Here is a 21,782-nt window from a genome sequence, read left to right on the forward strand (position 1 = left end):
GGGATGGATAATAATATTGGGACCAGTGATCATATGACTTTCATCTGAAAGCACCTCTGATCAGAAGAGTATAGCATACAGAGCAATCAAAGACACTTTGATCTTGGACAAAAATTACTGAGATGTCTCAGTAGTGAACAGCATGGAAATATCTCCTATCTTTCAAGGAATGATAGATTTTGTAAAATGGAGGTGAGAAATGAATGGCCATTTTCATCGTTACCACTGGGTGGCAATAAATATTAAACAGAGACTTTGAATGATCACTGTGCAAATCACACATCTCTTGTCCGTGCTCCAGAATATCATTTGGGAGAGAAGGGGAGTGATTATAGGACTCTGGCAAAAACAGAGATTTTCTGAAGGGATTATTTAGCAAGCTGACAATAAAGCAGTCAGTAAGCTTTATAGTGAGATGTGAGATTTAACATTATTTAGCTTCTAGAGGAAATAAATCTGTACCTTCTTCCATGGAGCATGTATTCCAAATCAATTTTGTATTTCATGTTCAGCCCCAGAAGTTATCCACTCTGATCAGAATGAGAAAGGTGCATTTACTGCTGAAAAATGATTTCATTATGGACACTGGACCTCAGTCAGCCCTATGCAGTCAGGATAGAGGGTTGGGAAATAAATTAATATTGATATATAAATTAAACAGATGATGACTGACTATTCTTGAACTACATCAAATCTGAAACTAAGTAACTGGAGTCATGAAACAATCTGAAGTGTAGTATGGGGCTAAACCCAATGATTTGGTTGCAGTTACTGTCCACTGGGAAGAACTTTGCCTTAATTTTTTTTTCAGTTGATAACATCCCAATATTATAGAGTTTCTAAGTACTGGAAAACTATAGCTGTATAGTCCCACCATGCCTTTTATTATAACTCCTTATTTGTTTCTCATATTTTAAAAGAATAGCTCCTCTGAGGTTGACATTTTGCAGACTTGCACTCTTAGCTAGAGATTCAATATTTTAGAAAGTTTCAGGTCACTTCATTGAGCCCCTTGTGAATTCTTGTCTTGAGGAACAAACATACTCTTTACAAGACGGGAAAATAAACACACTGGCCAAGACCCTATTCTGCCACATGACTTTTAGGATCCTGAAATCATGAGCAATAAGTGTTTGGAGTCTCCTACTGGACTGGGAGAGGCCTGTGTGCCTTCAGGGTAGACTAGGGTCCACATCGGGAGGTGCACCAGACTGCCTAATGAAAGGACAGAAGAGCTAAAGGGTGGAAGAGGTTCATCTCCTGAGCCTAGACACATGTATTTCTGGGATGAGCCATTAGCAGGCAGATTAGGACCTGGGGTTATAGGATACTCCCAATCAAATACTCTAATAGACCCTAGTGATGCCCGAGGGAGCCACATTGAGGCACTGCAACATCCCCAGCCCTGTGCCTTAAACTTCACATACTAGGCCCCAATACCCTGAGACTGTCTTAAAAATAAAGAGATTTGAAGAGAAGGTGGCTTGGAGCAGCTTTTTATTTCTCTCTGCCACTGCTGGTGGCGTTCATGGTTTCATGCTATATTTTGTGATGATGAAAGCTAAAATGTTAGAAAATGAAAGCTGAGGTTCCCTTGGGCTTTCCAGACCCGGGGCTTGCAGGAACATCACAAGATGCTCAACAGGATGGTGAGTGAAGTCTCCAGGGGAGCTACACTGGTTTATGCCTGTTGACAATCTGGCCCATATTTTGCCTAAAAGGCCTGGATCCTCTTAGGGGATGCCTGGCCTCAATAATCTCAATGGCCCTGTTCCTGCAGCTCTGCGTGTTTACTAGTCTAGCGGTAACCATGCAGGCCCTGCCACGCTGAACTCCAGAGAGTGCTCTAGACTGTGGCTCCGAGCAAAAAAAAAGCTTTTGTAGTATTGTACTGAGCACCCGGTCAGGACTTGACAAACAATAGATAGCAATGAGAAAGTAGCCAGTCACTGCTGTTGAGCTGGGAAGGTTCCCACCACCACTGTTTTTAAGAGACTAGAAATGGCAAATGCTCCGGCATAACAGGAAACAGCGTGGGAGTCCGTGCAGGAGTCCTTTGCATAGACTGCAAGGGAACATGCCTTAATAGCGACTGATATTGGTTTAAGCAATGGGACAAACTCATGGTAGGACAAACGATGCTGCTACAATAATTGAGGGAACTGGATCAGATTCATCCCCTGACTCCAGTCATTTGGTAGAGCTATGCAAGGGAGGAAGTTGGCTTTTGCCTAAAGACTCACACGTGCAATTGCTGTCGACCTTGATGACAGATGTGCATGTCTCTCCAAGGGGAGCAAGTGACCCCATAACAAGAGGACACGCTGGAACATAACATTCGGAGAGCTGTGAGCAAAGCCTAGGGAGCAAGCAAGGCAAACACTACAACAGTTCACAATTCAACATTGACAGGCCAGCAGCCTAGGTCAGCTCATCACTGGTATCTGGGGCATTTCTTAAGACTTCAGGTCTGAACAGGTAGGAAAAAGAGGATAGATGTTGTCCCGGTCCCCCTCTCATTTGTTGGGGACCAGGTCAAGGCCAAGTCCTGTGTCCAGTCTCCCCAGTAGCTCAAAAAATTGAAAGCTTTATCATACCCGTTCTATGCTATTTTGTCCACAGCTGGGCTGGGAGTGAGATCACTGCAGTGGAGGACTGACCCCTCGGCATTTACAGGATTAAAATATGCACCTTTAATCCTGAATTAAGCTAATTTATTATCCCAAAGTAATCTAAGAATTAATTTATCTCACTGCTCTGCAAACATTGAACATGACAGTCAGTAGCTTATTGGGGGGTGGGCAACCAGGGCACCAGTCCGGGGTGCTCGCTTACAGAGGGGATGAGAACAACAGTCACCCCAGCCAGCCCAGCCCCTGCCCAGGCACGTGGTCCCTTGGGGAGGGCAGATTAGAGCAGCCCCTAGGTTGCCTTCATCTGTAGTGTAGGTGAGGCAATTAGTCAGTGAGTCCTGAGCTCTGCTTCTTCTCTACTGCAGCAAAGAGTCAGGACCACTGTCTACCAAGACTTCTTGTTCCTCACGCTTTTATAAAGCAGACCATAAAATAACTGGATCCAACTTTCCCATCACACACCTTGCGATTTCACTTATGCATCTGCATCAGGGACAGAACAGAGGGACCCCTCAGAGACCTTGTGAAGAAGCTATCAATCAGACACAGTCATCCAGAGAATTAAGGCACTAACCTGTCACCTTCGCAGACGTCAATCCCAATTTGACGCAGGGGGTGGATAATGCTCTATGTTCAGTAGCTTCATCTTCCTCTCTCGTGGACCTTTGTTCCCATCATAAAGGGTACCATGCTATGTGGTAGTCTGCTTTAAAGACACCTCCAGACTAGAGCTGTTACAGGTCAGGATTCAAATGTATTTGGCTGAGCTGAATAACAAGGAAGCTTTCTCACTCAAAACACAACTACAGCACCCACATGCAAACCACCTGGTCTGCAGCAACGCCTCCCTTTCACAGGCTGTGGGCTTAAACACCCTTTTCAGTCCGTTTTATTTTTTTTTTAAATCATGCTTTTTTGAAACATAGGCAGTGCTCTGCTCTCTTCATGTCCTTTTTAACAGCAGCAGGTTCACAGGTATCCCTCTTTCCCGTGGTGTAGATCACTTCACTTGCAGAGGCGATGAGAACAGCAGTCACCCCAGCCAGCCCAGCCCCGGCCCAAGCATGTGGCCCCTTGCGGATGGCAGATCAGAGCAGCCCACCGGCTCTGAATGACAGAAGTGCCATGTAAAACCTATCTTGGAAGCTGATTCAGTCACCACTGGCTTACTCCCAGCTGATGATTACAGGTCACATCCTGAGATCCTCATGGAGGTTTTACTCATTTGGTAATGATGCCAATCTCTCACCCCCAACCTGGACTTGAATGGTTGTTTTGTGCATGTTAAGGACCCAAACTAGACTGAGGTCTTTAGTATTTAGCTCCACAGTAATTCTCAGTTTCATCATTTCCCCTGCAAGGAAATCCAGGATCTAAGCATTAGCATTACTGGGGCTTTGGAAAGAACAAAATGAAGCTGTACTTATTCCATTCACAAGACTGGAGAGTATACACAGACAGGATGGAGGGCGTTCAGCCAGCACCACTCATTCATTCAGACAGCATTTTGCCATCAAAAAACCATTTGTTTCTTTGAATGGTTCTTTCCACCCACCACAGAGAACTGTTCTCCCCATCTTCCTTCACAAGAGCCTGACTTATTGCCTGGTGATTATTTTGTGTAGAGCTAATTATTTCAGATTTGTTCTCAAGACCCCTGACTTATGAGCTATCCCTACATTGATCAATGGACCTGTCCAGGAAATGCTTTCATGCCTGAGTAAAGTTACTTGCAGATGCAAGTGTTTGCAGAACCAGATGTCTTCATCATTTAAAAACTAAAACATGCCACTATAATCACAAAAATTTACTATAACCACTATAACCACCATTCCAACTTACGCTAAACACCCAATAAGTTGGGTGGGGGTAAAGGATACCTCCCAGAGCCGCTACAAACCTTCTGCTGTTCCAACTGCAAAGCGCCTTTCCTCAACCTGCCTTGCTAATAAAATGAGTGCATCCAACACTAAATAACTACGGTGCTTTGTTTTAAAATTCAAATGTAATTTCCTCTCAGAGGAGAGGAGAGAAGGAAAGAACAAAGTGTGATGGACGTTCATCATGCTGTTCCAAGTAGCATGGATGGTACCGTGATATGACAGGAGAGGGCATAACAGAAAAACCTGAACAGATGGGAATGGGAATTTGGGTTGGTTAAGACTAGAGGAAGGGGCCCAACAAGAGAAGAAGATAGGCTGCAAAGGCAGAATCACGCTGTTGTTGTAGTAGTCCTACTGAGAGATGTCTAAGGCCCGTCCAGTCTTACCCCATGCCTAGCACAGGCCATACCACTCCACCCAACGACTTCTACGTCAATCCTAATAACTCATTAACCCTTGGGGCTAAGCTAAAGTGGATCTTTTAGAAACACTGTCTCTTGATTTTAAGTGCTGCGAAAACCATTGTCTCTCCTGGGGAGCTTTTCCACAGATTCATTTCCCCACACTGCTAAAAAACCCAACAACAACAAAAAACCCTTGAATTTTTCAAGCTTCAATTTTTCTACTGAAAAGCCATCATAGGGGGATCTTACACATCTCCCATCTTCACAGCTAAATTCGGGGGGGAGGGCAGAAAAAACGTGTTATTTAGACAATGTAAATTTCTGCATTTACCTTTTTGCTTATTTAAAAACTGCAGCTGGTGTGAAGCTAAGGGACTTCTTTTCTCAGAGTCCTTGGAAGACAGTTTACTTTGGTTAACAACCGTTTCTTCAATTGGTTTCTTCAGAATTATTCTTTCTTTTAGTTCTTCAGTACTGACGGCAGAGGCGGGCGGCTCAACACTTACTTTGGGCGCAACAAAAGAGCATTTCAGATAGGACGCGGACTCTGCTAGGTTTTCCCTGTTCATCCTACTCTCTGTTGTGTTACTTACTTCATAGTCTGAAGCATCAGCTCGGGAACCGTTCTCTTCCTGGATTATGTCCATAATTATCGGTTTCATCAGAGGAGAATCTTGCTCCCTCTTTGGACTTTCTTCCGAGGCCGAAGAGGCATCACATGACTCGATGATCAGTTCGCTGTCGAGCTCAGCTTCGCGCTCTTCCCTCAGGATGCTGTACTGTATGGAAGGGGAGGCAGGCGATGGAGGAGGCCCGCCAATATGACTGAAGGTCATGTAGTTGGAGTGCAGCACCTCCTCTGCACCCAGTGGGTCTTCGGAGACAAGTTCAATCTCCGAGTCACCGGATTCAGCGCTACTGGCTTCGTTGTCTGGGGGTGCTGAAGCAGCCGGGCGCCCAGGTTTGGCTTTCTGATCTGGTTTTTCTGCATAGACACCCTGTGATCGCTGGGCTTCAGTGGCTTCAAAGGTAAAGCCCTTTGCTTCTTTAATGGCACTGATGAGCTCATCCTCGGAGAGGCTGCATTTCCCTTGAGATTCGGAGCCAGATGGTTCTATCATCCCACACGAAGAAAGACAGAAAGACAGACAGAAAGTTATTAACACAGCTGACTTCTGAGTGCTTAGGCAACAGACACAATAGATGTAAAGCAGCCAGGCCGAATTACCTTTAATACGACATAAGAATAATACTGAGCTTCCTTATGCCTTTGCAAAGGAAATAAGCATCATTCTCACTATTTTACTGATGGAAAACGGACACACACAGTAGCAGTGCCTTGTGCAAGCTGCCTCAATAATGAAAGTTTAGCTCTGCTTTGAAAATGGAAACGTCAAGTTCAAAATCAGGCACCTCAATGTACATGTGCATGCAGAAAGTATTTTGACATCACTCCTCATAACTTCTACAGAAAAAAATAAAAAGGTAGCAATCTCTTAACAACAGCTATTCATCTTTTGGGGGTTTGTACACAACAGGCACCGGGCTTTTTAAGATGGCAATAGTCTTCTTCCACTGCACAACGCGGTTGGGATTGCATTCCCAGTGTCGTGGATTAGAAAGATGCATCCAATGTGAGCTGTCCATCAAATACACTGTTCGTGATGCCCATGGTGGTATTTAAAATATCACCAGAACAACAGCTGAATAAATAAATCAGGCCTTTCATTCAGCTCTTACTGGGACAAACTTGCACTGGAGCCAGTGAGGACTGGTTTAGATCAAGTCTCAATGGCACATGAGCAAAGACCTCATGATTTGGACTGACGTAAGTTGACCCTTTTAGATCTAGATCTGACATTTTAATTCATCTCCATCTGGATACAAAGGAGCAAATCCACTGACTACAGTGTGGGCTTTGGGTCTGAGGAAATTAGGTCTTTCTGGATCATTCATAAGCATCTGTTTTGAAATTTCAAAGCAGAAACCAGATACTTCTGGCTGTTTCTTAAAACAGCTATTTATCTTTATGTAATAACAAAACTTTCTAAAAGTATCAATTATAAAGGCATGTGCATGTTGTAAGTGAAATCAGTGTTTGACTGCACTCTTCATGCTCTCTCCAGCTGAAGCTGTAGCTTTTTCTTGTGCATTTGACAGCAATTGTACGCATCGCATCTGATAATCTCCCACTTGCCTGCCTGACTTCCACCACTTGTATTCTGGGCCAGGTACCATGTCCACCTCTGTGTCTGTACAGTACTTATGTACACCAGTGTATTGACCATACAAGGGCTTTGCTTGGTGCCACAATCAAGTACCTAATAACAACAAAGTGAATGAAGGATAAAGGGTCATCATGTTCTTTCCACCTTTAACCTAAATTCTCTCACCACCACCCTTTCTCCCAAGCTTCTGCACTCATCTCCTCTGTCCTAAGCCAAGCCCCTCTGCAGCAATCCATCCCTACCCAGCAAAGCAGTTAAGCATGGGCTTAACTTTAAATCACTGGGACTTGAGTGCGCACCTTCAAGTAAGCATACGCAAAACTTCAGCATATGTGTATTTATAAGATGCCTCCCTACGGCCCCTCATTTTGATCCTGTGACATATTCATAGACATGGACAGATCTAAGATTTTGAAAAGGAAGGTGCAGATGGTGTGGCACATCATCCCACAATGCATATTTATAACACAATGCATATTTTTATCCAGTTAAAGAAAAACGAGATGCTTACTAATATGCTAGGAGCAAGCAAAAACAAACAAAAACTAATGGAGTGTGCACTCATTTGTTAGCTTATGTATAAAGTTTAAAAAAGCACACTGAACTAGGCCAAAAATAGTCCAAAGACATTGCATCAGTAGTCCTGTAGTCATTATAGTTAAATGTATGTCTCTTCTTCAGATTCAAAAATCAAAATCTAGCCTTCCTAAGTGTCTTGATGGCACCTCCAATATTTCAGTGTCAGTTATTTCTACACCTGAATTAATATTACCACACCTGAGTTCAGGTGGGTTTTTTTGGTAGAGCTACAAATAATCTGCAGGATGGTGAAACAGAAGACAGACATTACCAGTAATGACTAATAGACAGCAAAGTAGCAAAAGAAATGCTAGTTTGAAGAGTGGAACCTCAAGACCATTAAAAAGGAGAGAAGGTTGTTAACATTTACTGAGTGGCAAGAGCTTAGCTTGAATCAGGGAGATGACAATGAGCCATAAAGCCAAGTGACTCTCTCAGCACTGCCTGAATTTTTGAAGTTTGGGTGGAGAAGGTATTAAAGGGGAGTGCACCACTGCACCCCGCCCCCCCCAGATCCATGCCTGTTCACAGGTATCATTTTACTACCAATAAAAGAATTCAGATAACAGCAGAACTGACCCTACTCCTTGTCCCCAACAGACCCAACCTGAGGCAAAAACTTCCTTAGGTCTTTAACATTTGGTTGGTGGATTTAAAGAAAAATAATTGTCTCTTCACTTCCTGGCTTGGACTGGAAACAAAAGTGCTGAGATTTTGGAAGTGAAGCTGTGCTCCCCATCAAGCTTCTGGGATCAGCTGGAAGCAGAAACTGCATGTGAAGCACAGCAAGGGAAAGACATCACAGGATTTTCCACCTGGGCTACTCTTGTGTAGATAAGCAGACAATGCTGCATTATATCAGTGAACTCTTACATTTGATGAAACAAAAATCACAAAGACACTGAGAATCAATGGGAAATGTCCCAGAGAACATGCAATGGATAAAACTTGCTGCATAACAGCAGGCACCAATACTAATTCCCCTAGGGCTGCCCTTCATTTTAGAGGGGCAGGAAAATACCAAATCATTGCAGAGCTACATAAACTACCCCACCCCACACTGGAGATTCAATAGGTTCAGAGAGATCATTCAGACCCCAGTGGACTATTTTGGGGTACTCTTCCAAAAGATTTCAGACCCATGAGAAATTAACCCATCACTAGAAATACAAAACTCGAGTCTCTAGTTCTCCCTTTCCAGGAGTGAAACGGGATCAGAAACCAGGCACATCTCCCCACAGCACTAACTTAACTGGCTTCTCCTTCCCTCCTTGCAGCCCCTGCACATAGTGTGGTGTAGGGGAAGTAGCCAGAGGCTCTGTGCTACGACGCACACAGCTGCTGGCTGGCACCTTGGAGACCCCTGCCAGGTGGAAGATAGATTAGAGCAGCCTTGGGACTGCTCTAATTGTCTCCAGAGCCCAAGCTAGGGTAAAAAAGCATCAGGATTGAGCACCGCTGCCTTCTTCTGCCCAGCACAAAGCCCAGAATTCAGCCCAATATTTTACTTGTATTTAATTGCACATGGTTTAATGCAGCGTTTGCTCAAGAGTGGATGTCAGTTGTCATCTTGATGGTCCACGGAAATGTTGCATCCCCCATGTTCCCATCCTATCATTGGACATACTTCGGTCCCTCTGCCACCCACCCTTTGCAGAGCACCCTGAGACTACAGAACTGCCGTGGGTTTAGTGCAGGACTTTTAGCTCCCATGGAAGAAACAGGCACAGTGCCCAGCTCTCCAGGGACACAGACAACAGGAGAGGGAGCCAGAAAAACAGTGTGGGCAGAGCCAAGGGGCTTCATGGGCAGTGTGATCCAACAGCCAGTGCCCTCCTTCTCTGAGGGCCTAATCCACAGGCTGATTACAAGCAGGTTGCCTAGCCCGCTAGCTTCTGTAGGTGAGCTTTTGCTCCCTGCAGAGCTCCTCACCCAGTCCCCCCAGGTAACTCAGTCCTTAGACCACAAACAAGCCAACAAATAAACTCAAGAAAACCCTCTTGGCCTGTCTTGGATTTGAGAAGGGGCTTTTTGGCTCTGCCTCCCAGCACAGCAGCCTGGCCCACTTTTCCTAGCAAGTAATTGCATTCACAGCTTGCTTCCTCCTCTCTCTAATTCTTCTGGGAGCTTTTAAAGCTCCTAGCAGGAGACTCCTTCTCTATCCAAGTGCCCTGCAGGTGGGCTAACTCAACAGGGACTCCTGTTCACTCTTAAAGGGACAGATTGCCAGCCACACAGACTGTGCTGGGGGGCCAGATTTGCCCCCAAGGAGAGAAAACCAGGGAAGCCATGGTAATGCTGCAACAAATCCTTGTGTGAATGCATGGAGGGCATTACAGGCTATTAGCAAACCCATTAATCCATAATACTGACCCACGCAATACTAAGCTATGGTTATGAAATATGATTATCAAATATCATGACGGTTCTGAAACAAGACTTTGACAGTCATTAAAGGCTGCAAAAATAATAATTAATGCCTGGGGGGGGTTAATTTCCTTTCAGTGCACAAAACATTAAATCAATAAAATGCAAATTACTTGGAAACCAAGTAGAATATTTTCTGGAGAAATAAAGGAAAAGTAGAACTTTTTCAAACTTAATGGTTATTGAGAAATTCCTGCCAATCTTCATTATCAGAGACCTACTGCTTCAGAGGGCTCCTTTAACCTCTATTCAAAGCACGTGCTTAATTTTGAGTGAACTTTGAGCATCTGCTTAAAGGAAAGCCATAGAGAAGGTCAAAATCTGGACTATTAGGGTAGGGACAGAAGTTACATGTAAACCGGTTTAAGTGATCAGAAACTAGTTTAAACCTGTAACAGAACAGAAGTTCAGTGCACATAAACTGGTTTCAAAGTAGCCGAAACTGGTTTAGGATAAGCCTGGTTGAATGTAACATCAGACTTAACTGATTTAGGTCAAACCGGTTTATGGAACTTCTGTCTCAGACTCCTTCCTGGTTCAAGTTAAATCAGAGTCCTCCTGTATCTCTCCCACTGGCACGGGGACTCCAGCCGGGGTCTGATCAAGCATTCCCCCGCACTGGCCACTCACATGGCAGAGGGTATGGCTGGTGCAGCCTGGACAGTGCCTCAGGAAAAAGGGAGGCAGGGAGGGGGATTAAACCCTATATCTCCCCTCTCTCCCACCAGCACAGGGACCCCAGCTGGGGTCTGACTGGCTTTCCCATGACTGCCCTCTTGCATGCTGGGGTCGTGGCCAGAGCCAGCCCGGGCAGCAGCTTAAGGTGCTGCCCAGGCCAGCTCTGGCCACACCCCCTGCTGCCCAGGCAGCCAGTGGTGAGAAAGCCAGGCAGACCCTGAATGGGGTCCCCATGCTGGTGGGAGAGAGAGGATCTAGTGTCCCCTGGCTTCCAGCTTGAGCCACTGCAGGCATATGGCTGCATTTCTAAATCAAAAGTGAATGTCTATTCACTTGCAAATTGGTTCAATCTACAAAGGTTAGACTAACCTGCAAAGATTGAATCAATTCAGGCTCAGGCTTTCTGAATGTCTGTACTTAGCCTGAATCTAATGGGAAATATTGATATTTCAAACTTTGTTCCCATTTTGGTTTTCAAAATTTTTAAATTTCAGGCAAAGTGGAAAATACGTTTTTGGAGAATACATTTTAGAAACGTCAAAATTTCATTTTTTAAAATTGAATTACATTTTCAAACTTTAAAATGGCATGGGTTTAGGGCTTATCATTTTTATAATGCTTTCATTAGGCTCCTATACACTGGTAGGGAGCTTGCTCCAACCCACTGGAAATTCAGCGCATCAGAGCAGACTTGATTAATCGAGTCTGCTGGAGCATGGAAATTAATGTGCATAGCAGACTCTAGCTAGCGTCATGTGTATCAGCACACCCCTGCTGAAAAATGGTGGCAGGGCACTTTGAACTAAAGTTTGTTCCATGAGTTTTAGTTCAAAGCACTCTGCTGCCATTTTTCAGTGTGGGGAGCAAGTGTCCCCTTGCTCACCTGGGGAGCAGCACCCGGTAGGCTTCCAGTGGGCAGGCTTAGGGAAGAGTTGGATCAGGCTGGGTGCAACAATGCAGCTGTCAGCTCACTCACTGGCTATGGGAGGTGTGGGCAGGCTCTGCAGAAAAAAAGGATGGGGTCCCTCGTTGCATGAGGTGCTGGAAGCCTGGGTGGGCTTGAGAAAGCATTGTAACAGGCACCTCCAAGCTGGGGCAGCACCTGGCCAGCTAGCAGCCCACCCAGACTTTCAGCACCCCAGGCACCACCACCAGCAATCCCTGACACCCTCCTACGGCCTTTCCATGCTGCCCCAGGGGCAAGCCAGCCCATTCCTGGGCAGCCTAGGCATTCTGCTGACCACAGGAGCTTGCTGAAGGCAGAAGCGGTGAGAGGCCCAATCTTTTTTTTTTTGGTAGAGCCTGCCCACCTCTTCCATGGCCAGGGGATGAGCTGACAGCTGCATCGTTGCAATGTGCAATACTGCAAATTAAACTACATTGGGAGTTTACATCCACAGTTTCATAGTTTCATAGTTAGTAGGGTCGGAAGGGACCTTAGCAAATCATTTTAATGAATGGGACCTGAGTAGATCATCTAGTCCGACCCCCTGCCATGGCAGGAAAGAAAATCCACCCCTCTGAGTGTGTCTTATGTTGGGCACTTTGTCTATAAGTTACTGTAATATCAAACAGGCGCTTTCAATGGCTTATAAAATATTATACAAAACTCTTCTGGATATTGTATGCTAAGAGTTTACCATCTATTGTCTTAAAGTCAGTAGTATTGCATGTTGGCTGATACGCAGAAATCTAACAATGTGACCTTAGGCTCTATTGTACAACTCTCCAGAGCTGAATAGTAACGTTATGTGAAGCTAGTGGACTTATAAGAGATGATCCCAAATACTGATAGAGGCTGTACAGGAAAGAGTACTGAGGTCAAACGACCCCCGCAAGGTGTTCATCCAGCCTCCTCTTAAAGACCCTCAGGGTAGGAGCCAGCACCACTTCTCTTGGAAGTTGGTTCCAGACCCTAGCCGCCCTGACTGTGAAGTAGCGCCTCCTGATATCTAGCCTAAATCTACCCTCTACCACCTTGTGACCATTATTCCTGGTCACTCCTGGCAGTGCTCGGGGGAACAGGGACCCCCCCCCCAATGCCTGCTGATCCCCTCTGACTAGTTTGTAAATGCCCACTAGATCCTCCCTCAGCCTTCTCTTGTGGAGGCTGAACAGGTTAAGGTCCCATAGCCTCTCTTCGTAGGGTCTGCCCTGCTGTCCCCAGATCATGCAGGTGGCCCTCCTCTGGACCCTCTCAGTGCTGTCCACATCCCTCCTGAAGTGCGGCGCCCAGAACTGGACGCAATACTCCAGTGCCGCATAGAGGGGGAGAATCACCTCCTTGGCCCTGCTTGAGATGCACCTGTGGATGCACGACAAGGTCCGGTTAGCCCTACTGACTGTGACCTTGCATTGTTGGCCCATGTTCATCTTTGAGTCAGTAATGACTCCAAGATCTCTTTTTGCCACTGTGCTCTTGAGAAGGGAGTTTCCCATCTTATAAGTGTGCTGCTGGTTCCTACTGCCCAAGTACAGCACCCTGCACTTGTCAGTATTGAAACCCATCTTATTTTCATTAGCCCACCCCTGTAACCTGTCCAGGTCCTGCTGTAATCTGTCCTTCCCTACTAGCATGCCCACCTCACCCCAAATCTTGGTGTCATCAGCAAATTTAAACAGGTTGCTTTTCACCCCGTCATCCAAGTCACTAATAAAGAAATTGAACTGTGCGGGCCCAAGGACCAAGCCCTGGGGGACTCCACTGCCCACTTCCACCCAGGTCAAAAAAGACCCATCCACCACTACTTTCCGAGTGCGACCCTTGAGCCAATCTGCAATCCACCTGACTGTGTAGGCATCAATGCCACAGTCACCTAGTTTTTTAATGAGGATGGGGTGGGAGACGGTATCAAAGGCCTTGCTGAAGTCCAGAAAGACTATATCCACCGCGACACCTGCATCCTGCTTTTGTGACCTGATCATAGAAGACAATCAGGTTGGTCTGACATGACCTGCCCCTAATGAAACTGTGCTGGTTGCCTTGAGCATCATCCCTGCTGCTGGACCATCACGAATGTGCTCCTTGATAGTCTTCTCAAAGAGTTTCCCCAGGATTGAAGTAAGACTAATGGGTCTATAGGTACCCGGGTCCTCCCTCTTCCCTTTTTTAAAGATGGAAACCATGTTGGCTTTCTTCCAGTCATCTGGCACCTGGCCAGAGCACCATGAGTGCTTGTAAAGCCATGCCAGGTGACGCTATTAAGCCACACAAAGTGACATTTTCATCATGTGTACATGGTAATGGTGTCATGTGTATAAGCGCTCAAAAAGGCTAATGTGCTCAATACCTTTTTTACCTCAGTCTTCACAAGCAAGGTCAGCTCCCAGACTATTGCTCCTGGCAGCACAATTTGTGGAGGAAGTGAGCAGCCAACTGTGGCAAGAGGACAGATTAGGGACTATTTATAAAAGCTGGATGTGTACAAGTCCATGGGTCCAGATGTGACACACCCAAGGATGCTGAAGGAGTTGGCTGATGTGTTTGCAGAGCCATTGGCCATTATCTTTGAAAATTCATGGTGACTGGGAGAAGTCTCAGATGACTGAAAAAGGGCAACTATCATGCCTATCTTTAAGAAAGGGAAGAAGGAGGATCTGGGGAACTACAGACCGATCAACTTCAGCTCAGTCCCTAGAAAAATCATGGAACAGGTGCTCATGGAATTCATTTCTAAGCACTTGGAGGAGAAGGCGGCGAATGGGAACAGTCAGCATGGATTCACCAAGGTAAGTCATGCCTGACCAATCTGATCGCCTTCTATGATGAGATGACTGGCTCAGTGGATGTGGGGACAGCAGTGGGGGTGATAAACTTTGACTTTAGCAAGGCTTTTGATACTGTCTCCCACAACATTCTTGCAAACAAGCTAAGGAAGTACAGGCTGGATGAATGGACTGTAAAGTCGATAGAAAGCTGGTTGAATTGTCAGGCTCAAAGGGTAGTAATCAATGGTTCCCTGTCTAGTTTGCAGCCGATATCGTGTGGAGTGCCCCAGGGGCCAGTTTTGTTCACTATCTTCATCAATGACCTGGAAGATGGGATAGAGTACACCCTCAGTGAGTTTGCAGATGACACCAAGCTTGGGAGACTAGTATATATCCTGGAGAGTAGGGCTTGGATTCAGAGAGACCTCAGATTGGAGGATTGGACCAAAAGAAATCTGATGGGGTTCAATAAGGACAAGAGCAAAGTCCTGCATTTAGGATGGAACAATCCCATGCACCAGGACAGGCTGGGGGTGACTGGCTGGGCAGCAGCTCTGCAAAAAGACCTGGGGGCTACAGTGGTCAATAAGCTGAATATGAGCTAACAATGTGCTTTTGTTGCAAAGAAGGCTAACGGCATATTGGGCTGCACTGGTAAGATTATTGCCAGCAGATCAAGGGAAGTGATTATTCACCTCTGTTTGACACCTGTGAGACCACATCTGGAGTACTGTGCCCAGTTTTGCCCCCCCTCCCCCCACCCCAGAAAGGATGTGGACAACAGCAGAGGGCGACAAAAATGGTTCAGGGGTTGGGGCACATGCCTTCTGAGGAGAGGCTGAGGGAACTGGGCTTATTTAGTCTGGAGAAGAGAAGACTGAAAGGCTGTTATTAAATCCCCTCTAAACCCCTGGTGATAGATGACAGAACAAGGAGCAATGGGCTCAAGCTGCAGCAAGGGAAGTTTAGGTTAGATATTAGGAAAAACTTTCTGACTAGGAGAGTAGTAAAGCACTGGAACAGGTTATCCAGAGAGGTTGTGGACTCTCCATCTTTGGAGGTTTTCAAAACCCGACTAGACAAAGCTTTGGTTTGGATGATCTAGTTTGAACTGCTTTTGCTTTGAGCAGGGAGTTGGACTAGATGACATCCTGAGGTCCCTTTTAACCCTAATTTTCTATGATTTTGTGATTCTGAGTGGGAAGGAGGATGCTTATCTGATGTGATGGTCCTATGTAGTCTATGCTGGAGATCAGAGAGGAAGCGTGGTTCAGTGTTGAGTGCATTAGATAAGGGTCAGGGAGTCTTACTTTTAATGGCTGTCTGTAACAGAATCCCTGTGTCACTTAGGGCTAGATTTTTAATGGTTGGTAGGTGCTGCAATAAATACCTCTAAAAATGTGACCCTAAGTCACTCTGGCTGCTTACAGACATTAAAAAAAATGGGGTGCTTTACTGGAAGAAGCAGCACATTACTTGGATCTAGCTCTGCAATCAATTGCCATTAGATAAAAGCACCAAAAAAGGCCCACTAAAGCGCCCAATTTATACAGACAGCAGGCGATCTGGATCCAATGAAAACCACTGCCCTAATCCTACTGTAATGAGGAAGCGCTTTCCTCTCCCTCGTGGGGATTAGGGCAGTGGTTTTCATCCAGACAACTCAGGGTCTCCACACTTTGTCTAAGGGCTCTGCAAAAGATGACTGTGGTCAATGTTCCCTCTAAGGAGTAGTGGTCCATGAGCGTCCTGCTTTGCCCGTGAGCGCGCCGCTTTGGTCAGTGAGTGCGCCGCTTCAGTGGGGTGTGGGACACCTACCGAAGGTCAGCTCCTCACTCTTCACCTGGGGCAGGCACCCTGGGGGCCTTTGGGGCTGGGGCTAGAGGCCTGGGAGGCCTGGCATGGGCTCCACCAGGTCCGGGACACTGCTCCACTCCCCCGCTTCGCCTCAGGGAGGGAGGAGGCACATGGCATCAGGGCTGGGGAGTGGAGGGGAGTGAAATAATAAAAACTGTCAAAGCTTAGGGCAGGCCAGCAACGTGGAAGAGTCTCTGTGCCCGCGGCAACGTGACCCACTGAGCAGCACGTTAAAGATCTTATTTACAAGACTGTGTGTATTTTCCTTTAAAAAAAATAGTTGCTTGTGATGACATGGGTTCCACTGAGCAGGGTGCCCCAAACCAGTGGTTCTCAACTTTTTCTCTCCCATAACTCAGCTAGACCTCTCCCCCCCATACAAGGTCCTGGCTGAAATCTTTCCAATGATCTCTGAATTTTTCCATGCTGCCAGTGCCCTGACTTTGGCAAACCCACACTAGCCCACACTCAGGCATGTCCCGTGTCCTATGCCTACAAAGGACTTGCATCTGTGCAGGTCCCTTTCTTCTCTGGAGCTGAGAAGGCAATTCACAGAGCAGCTTGCCCTGTTGTTCTGCTTTGAAATGTTACAGTCAAATACCAATGCAAAGTTCTCTGGCCATAGAGACAGAGAGGTAGGCAGCCATGTTAGGCTGAAGTCAGGGTAGATTTGTACCTTATAGACTATTAGTTAGCCTATCAGGTGTAAATCTACCCTGCCTTCTTTTATGCCACAGCCTGGAGCTGATCCCAGGAATACAGGAACAGGGAACTGAAAGGGGTGTCCTGGCCCATTGGTTCTGGTCCCCTGTGGTTATAGGCAACCAGAGAGCCTTCAGATTGCCCATTCCAGTCCCTCTCACACATTACAGCCACCAAACACCCTCAGAGGGGGAAATACCCCTACCCACAGGGGAGACAGTGGCACTGCCAACGCTCATCCACTGCAACAGCAGAGAAATTATTAGACGAGTACATGCTCAGGTGTTCCTAGGAAAGTGCAATGCCGATCCCCATGGTCTGCACCAATCTAGCCTAAAGAAAAACCTTCCTGTTTCCACCCCATCTGCTCATCAATGTTTCTCCAACTATATGAGTGGGACCCACCCAAGCTCCAGCCAACGTTCAGTGCTTCAGAGGGCAAAAGAAACCCCTCAAAAGAGCAGCAGCAGCAGCCTCCAAATTCCTCCTCTTGCTGCTGAGAGGTGAACAACACAGCTGCTGCTTAGCCTGCTCTTGGTAGGTGCTTATGTGCTCACCCCAGGATCCCTAGCAGGGATGAGCTGGACACATGGAAGGGGGTAGGGAAAACTCCTTGTCCCTAATATTCCCCCTATGTGGTCTCCCAGGGTCAGGTGTAACCAGACCTTTCCTGATCCTCAGCTTTTGGCCCTGCTTATACCCGGAAGTCCTTGCTTCTGAATTAAGACGTGCCAGTGCCCTGCTGTGCTAGAGGAAAATAAGGCCTTTCCAGCCTTCACATGGTCTCTGGAGATGGTTTCACCTCAGGGCTGCAAAGGAAGGGAGAAGAGCAGGGCTGTGCGTGCAGGCTAGGAGCCCCTTGCTCTCCACAGGTCGGCACAGTGGGTTGGGCACAACAGGTAAGGGTTTAGAGGTGTGAGTACGTTGTGCCCAATAAAGAGCTATAGAAGAAAACTGCCCAGCCCGGGGCACCAGGGCATGTTTCCCGGTTGTGTTTCTGAACCACAGTATGCAGCTTGCTCTCCCCGTCCCATACTGGCTGCAACACAAGCAGCAGCAAAGAGCAGTAAAATCTTCCCTGGGCTGAAGATCCACCATCATCATTCCTGTCCCGGGCAAGGGACCATCTCAGCTGCCTGAATAGAGGGAGGACGACCCGGCCATTCTGCAGGCCCGTGTAGGCAGACCACCCTTGGTGGGCACCACCAAACCATGCCCTTAGCATTGCCCCTTAGGGTCTTTCTGTTTCTTTTTTTAATTTAATGTTGTGTTTTTTGGAGAAGGTGGAGGAGTAGTGTCATTGTGGGACAGTCACAGCCCTTCTAGAGGAGAAAGAGATGCAGGCTTGGAAGGTAAGTTGGGAGATGGTAGGGGGATCTCCCCTGGGAGTGAGGCAGGGGAGCGGGTGGTCAAGAAATGGAAGAAATAGGAAGTTCCTAATACCGGGATGTAAGTGATGGTTGGGATTAGCTGGAGGGTTTTCTGGTACGGGACTTCAGGCCCGGAAGTGGTAGTTAAGGGATGGGGAGTTGGAGATCTCACAGTTTGGAAATATGGTCTGGGGAATCTATTGTTTCCTGCCTGTAGGATGTCTGTCTGTTCGTTGTAAGCTGCTCTGATCTTTTTGAATATGGTGGGATATAAATACATGAGCCTTCAGGCCTGTTCTCCACAGGGGACAGGCACCTATACCTCCGACTGGGGAAGCTGCTGAAGCTCCACACCTTTATGAATCAGGCCATGGCTTTTGGTCAGAATGGGCAGGCCTGTATGGTTCAAAGCTGCACCAAGCTGAGGTTCCCCTTGCCAACTAGCTCTGAACCAGAACCAGCAAAGCTGGGGCAGGGTGGCACTGCCATAGGCTATACAGCCCTCTCCTCTGCACGGAAGAGGTCTTCAAATGCATACAGGTAATATTGCTGCAAAGAAAGCAGGTGCTATTTTTACAGAGCAGGCAAAAGCCTGGCCTCATTAAATTCAATAGAAATGTTGCTATTAACCTGAGTGGTGCTAGGATTAAACGTAAATGGGTACCAGCCATTTTACCTGTGCCAGAGGACGGTGGTGTGATAGACCCTGGACTGTCATCTTCTGGCTCTGACACGGTCACCACTGGAACCACTTCATGGCTTGGTTTTAGACCTGTTTCTTGCTTATGGATAGTTGTCTCCTTGCTAACAGGTTCTCCTGTGCTCTCTGTCTCGGTGAGTGTGATCTTGACCGGCGATGTGATCAGCGAGGCACTCTGACGGTCACCAAACATTTCCTCTTCCAGTAAGTTCTGTCCTTTGGTCACTTTGGTCTCCTCAAAAGCAGTTTTCGGAGAGGTGGAACCGTGCTTCAGCTTGGCAGACGCATCAGGAGACCTATCAAGAAAGCCTGCGCTCTTGTCTTCTGGGCTCGTCTCGCATTTTTCCTGGTATTTGATCTCTTCTGATCTGCTTATGTCAATGTATTTATAAGCTTCTACTTTCATGGGATCTGCTAAAGTTTTGTTGACATCGGTGGATTCTGCGGGAGTCAACTCTATTCCTGAATCGGAGCTAAACAAGCCGTGGGACTCAAACCCAGTCACCTCTTGAATGGCGTGTCCCAGCATGCTAAACCCTTCTGTGCTGTCTGAACAGATGACGTGGCTATTCTCTGGCTGCAAAATCCCCGTGAAGTAGGAAGAATCCCGCGGAGTCGTGTAATGGACATCTGAAATCAGAGTAGTATAGAAGGATGCATCGCCTCCGTTCGGGGCTTTTGTAGACGTGTAATCAAAGAAGTGGGAGGATGCAGGGTCACCTAAAACAAAACACAGGAACAGCACACAGTGAAAAAGCGAACGGGACCTTCAGTTGTTCTGTCAGCAAAGGCACACTCGCCCCAAGGATCAGTGGCTTTTAGGAAGATAAATCTGCAATCAGATTAAGTCGGAGAAAAAGATGAAAGAGTTCCTGGCACGACATACACGCAGGTGAAAGGACACACAGAACACTATGCATGTGCAGCCTAGTTTGAGTCATTTTGCCACGGTCAAACACACCCACAGGCACTGTACCTCCATTCATGGCAACTGAACTTGGAACCTGTGACAGCAAGGGCCAGATCTTATTCGCTTTATGGGATGCCTAAGAGTGATCCTATTCCACCCTACTTGGGTCTCTGAAAAACAGATAACAAATTTAATTTTGTAACACACCATTGTCTTAGCCTTAAGATTAGGTGACAAAAAACAGTGCGAAGAAGCAGGACCCACCCACCGTTTGTGTTAACTGTTCTCAAGCATGGTGGAATAGGATCACACTTAAGCACCCAAGTCCAACTTGGGGGCTAGCAGGTGGAGCAGGATCTCGGCCTAACAAGCCCAAACTGTGTCACTGGAGCGAAAGTAGCTGCCGCACTGCTTCGCCGTGCAGAAGCCACGTGGTTTAGTGGGCAAGGTATTGGCTTCAGCCTCAAATGCAGGGCATTATTCTTGGCTCTGCCACTGAGCTGAGAGAAGTCCTTAGACAAGTCACTCCACATCTCTATGCCTGTTTCCACTCCCATTGTTTGTCTGTCTTGTCTGCTTAGAGTCCAAGGGATGATCTTTGAAAATATTTAGGCAGCTAAAAATGCAAGCAGTGACCCCGTGAGATGCCCAGAGGCATGGAGTGAAGCGGGTACCTGCGCTTTACTGAAGCCGGTTTGGGGAGCAGGCAGAGGTTAGGAGCTGAACTTGCTCTGGCTCTTCTGCAGATCCTATTAGGCGCCCATAGGATCTGATCTGATGCGATCTTTAGATCCCTTAAATTCTCCTGATAATTAGGCCCCAGGCTCATAACTCTCCACCCTTTTCCTTTTTGAATGGTCTTGTTCTTCTACATCAGAGGGCTCAACCCCCACCCTGTGGGCCAGATCCAGCCTGGGATCCCATGTCATCTGGATCCTGGGGCTCCCCAGGGGTCCGGAAATTTGGCAGCAGGAGAGCGGTGCCACCACTTTCTGCCAAGTTTCCAGACCCATGGGGATCCCTGGGCCCTGCATGCTGAGCTGGGTGCCCAATCCCAGTGTGCAGGGATGGGCAGAGGCAATGCCAGGCCCCACAGCCCAATCCTGGTGTGGGGGACCAGAAGGGGATGGCACCAGGCCCCTGGAGCCCAATCCCAGTGCATGGAGGTGGTGCCAGGCCCCCGAAGCCCAATCCTGGTACAGGGGGGCAGGAGGGGGATGGTGATGGCCTCCTGGCATATAGGGATGGGGGTGGCACCAGGCCACCAGGGCCCAGTTCTGGCATATGGAGGCAAGAAGGTGGTAGCACCGGGCCTCCAGGCCCCAATCCTGGTGTGTGGGGCAGGGAGGTGGTGACACTGGACCCCAGGCCCTATTCTGGCACACAGGGCTCGATCCAGCCGATGAACCAGCATTTCTCTTGTTTAGGTCATACCTTTTGTCACCTCTCTTTGTTCCTACCTCACAGCCAGCTCTGTTCCTTTAAGAGACTGCTTTTGTTCACCTGGAGTTAAACACAAGCCATTCTTTTCCTGTTATTTAGTTCAGCCTGTCTCGCTCTTTCCCAGACACTTCTGCTTTTTTGCGCCCCAAAGCTTGTCCAACGTTCCTCTCAACTATGCAGCTTGTCCAATAAAAGATATCACAAAAAAACAACAACCCTTGTCTCATACTTTTGTCTCCCTTGGCGCCATTTGTCTCAGC

The 21,782-nt window shown here is 47.1% G+C and overlaps 1 protein-coding gene across 1 annotated transcript; it reads right to left on the reverse strand.

Annotated features, from left to right (window-relative positions):
- Positions 1-5,165: 5,165 nt before the first annotated feature.
- Positions 5,166-20,155, reverse strand: LOC149872342 (reticulon-1-like). Its single transcript, XM_090034662.1, has 4 exons — positions 20,146-20,155; positions 19,146-19,889; positions 5,330-6,034; positions 5,166-5,188 (listed from the first exon to the last, which is right to left on the reverse strand). Exons 1-4 carry the CDS (start codon positions 20,153-20,155, stop codon positions 5,166-5,168), a joined length of 1,482 nt encoding a protein of 493 aa, XP_089890788.1.
- Between the last annotated feature and the right edge of the window lie 1,627 nt (positions 20,156-21,782).

Source organism: Crocodylus siamensis, chromosome 2, assembly GCF_052110815.1.
Source record: "Crocodylus siamensis isolate JL-2025a chromosome 2, ASM5211081v1, whole genome shotgun sequence".
Lineage (NCBI taxonomy): Eukaryota > Metazoa > Chordata > Crocodylia > Crocodylidae > Crocodylus > Crocodylus siamensis.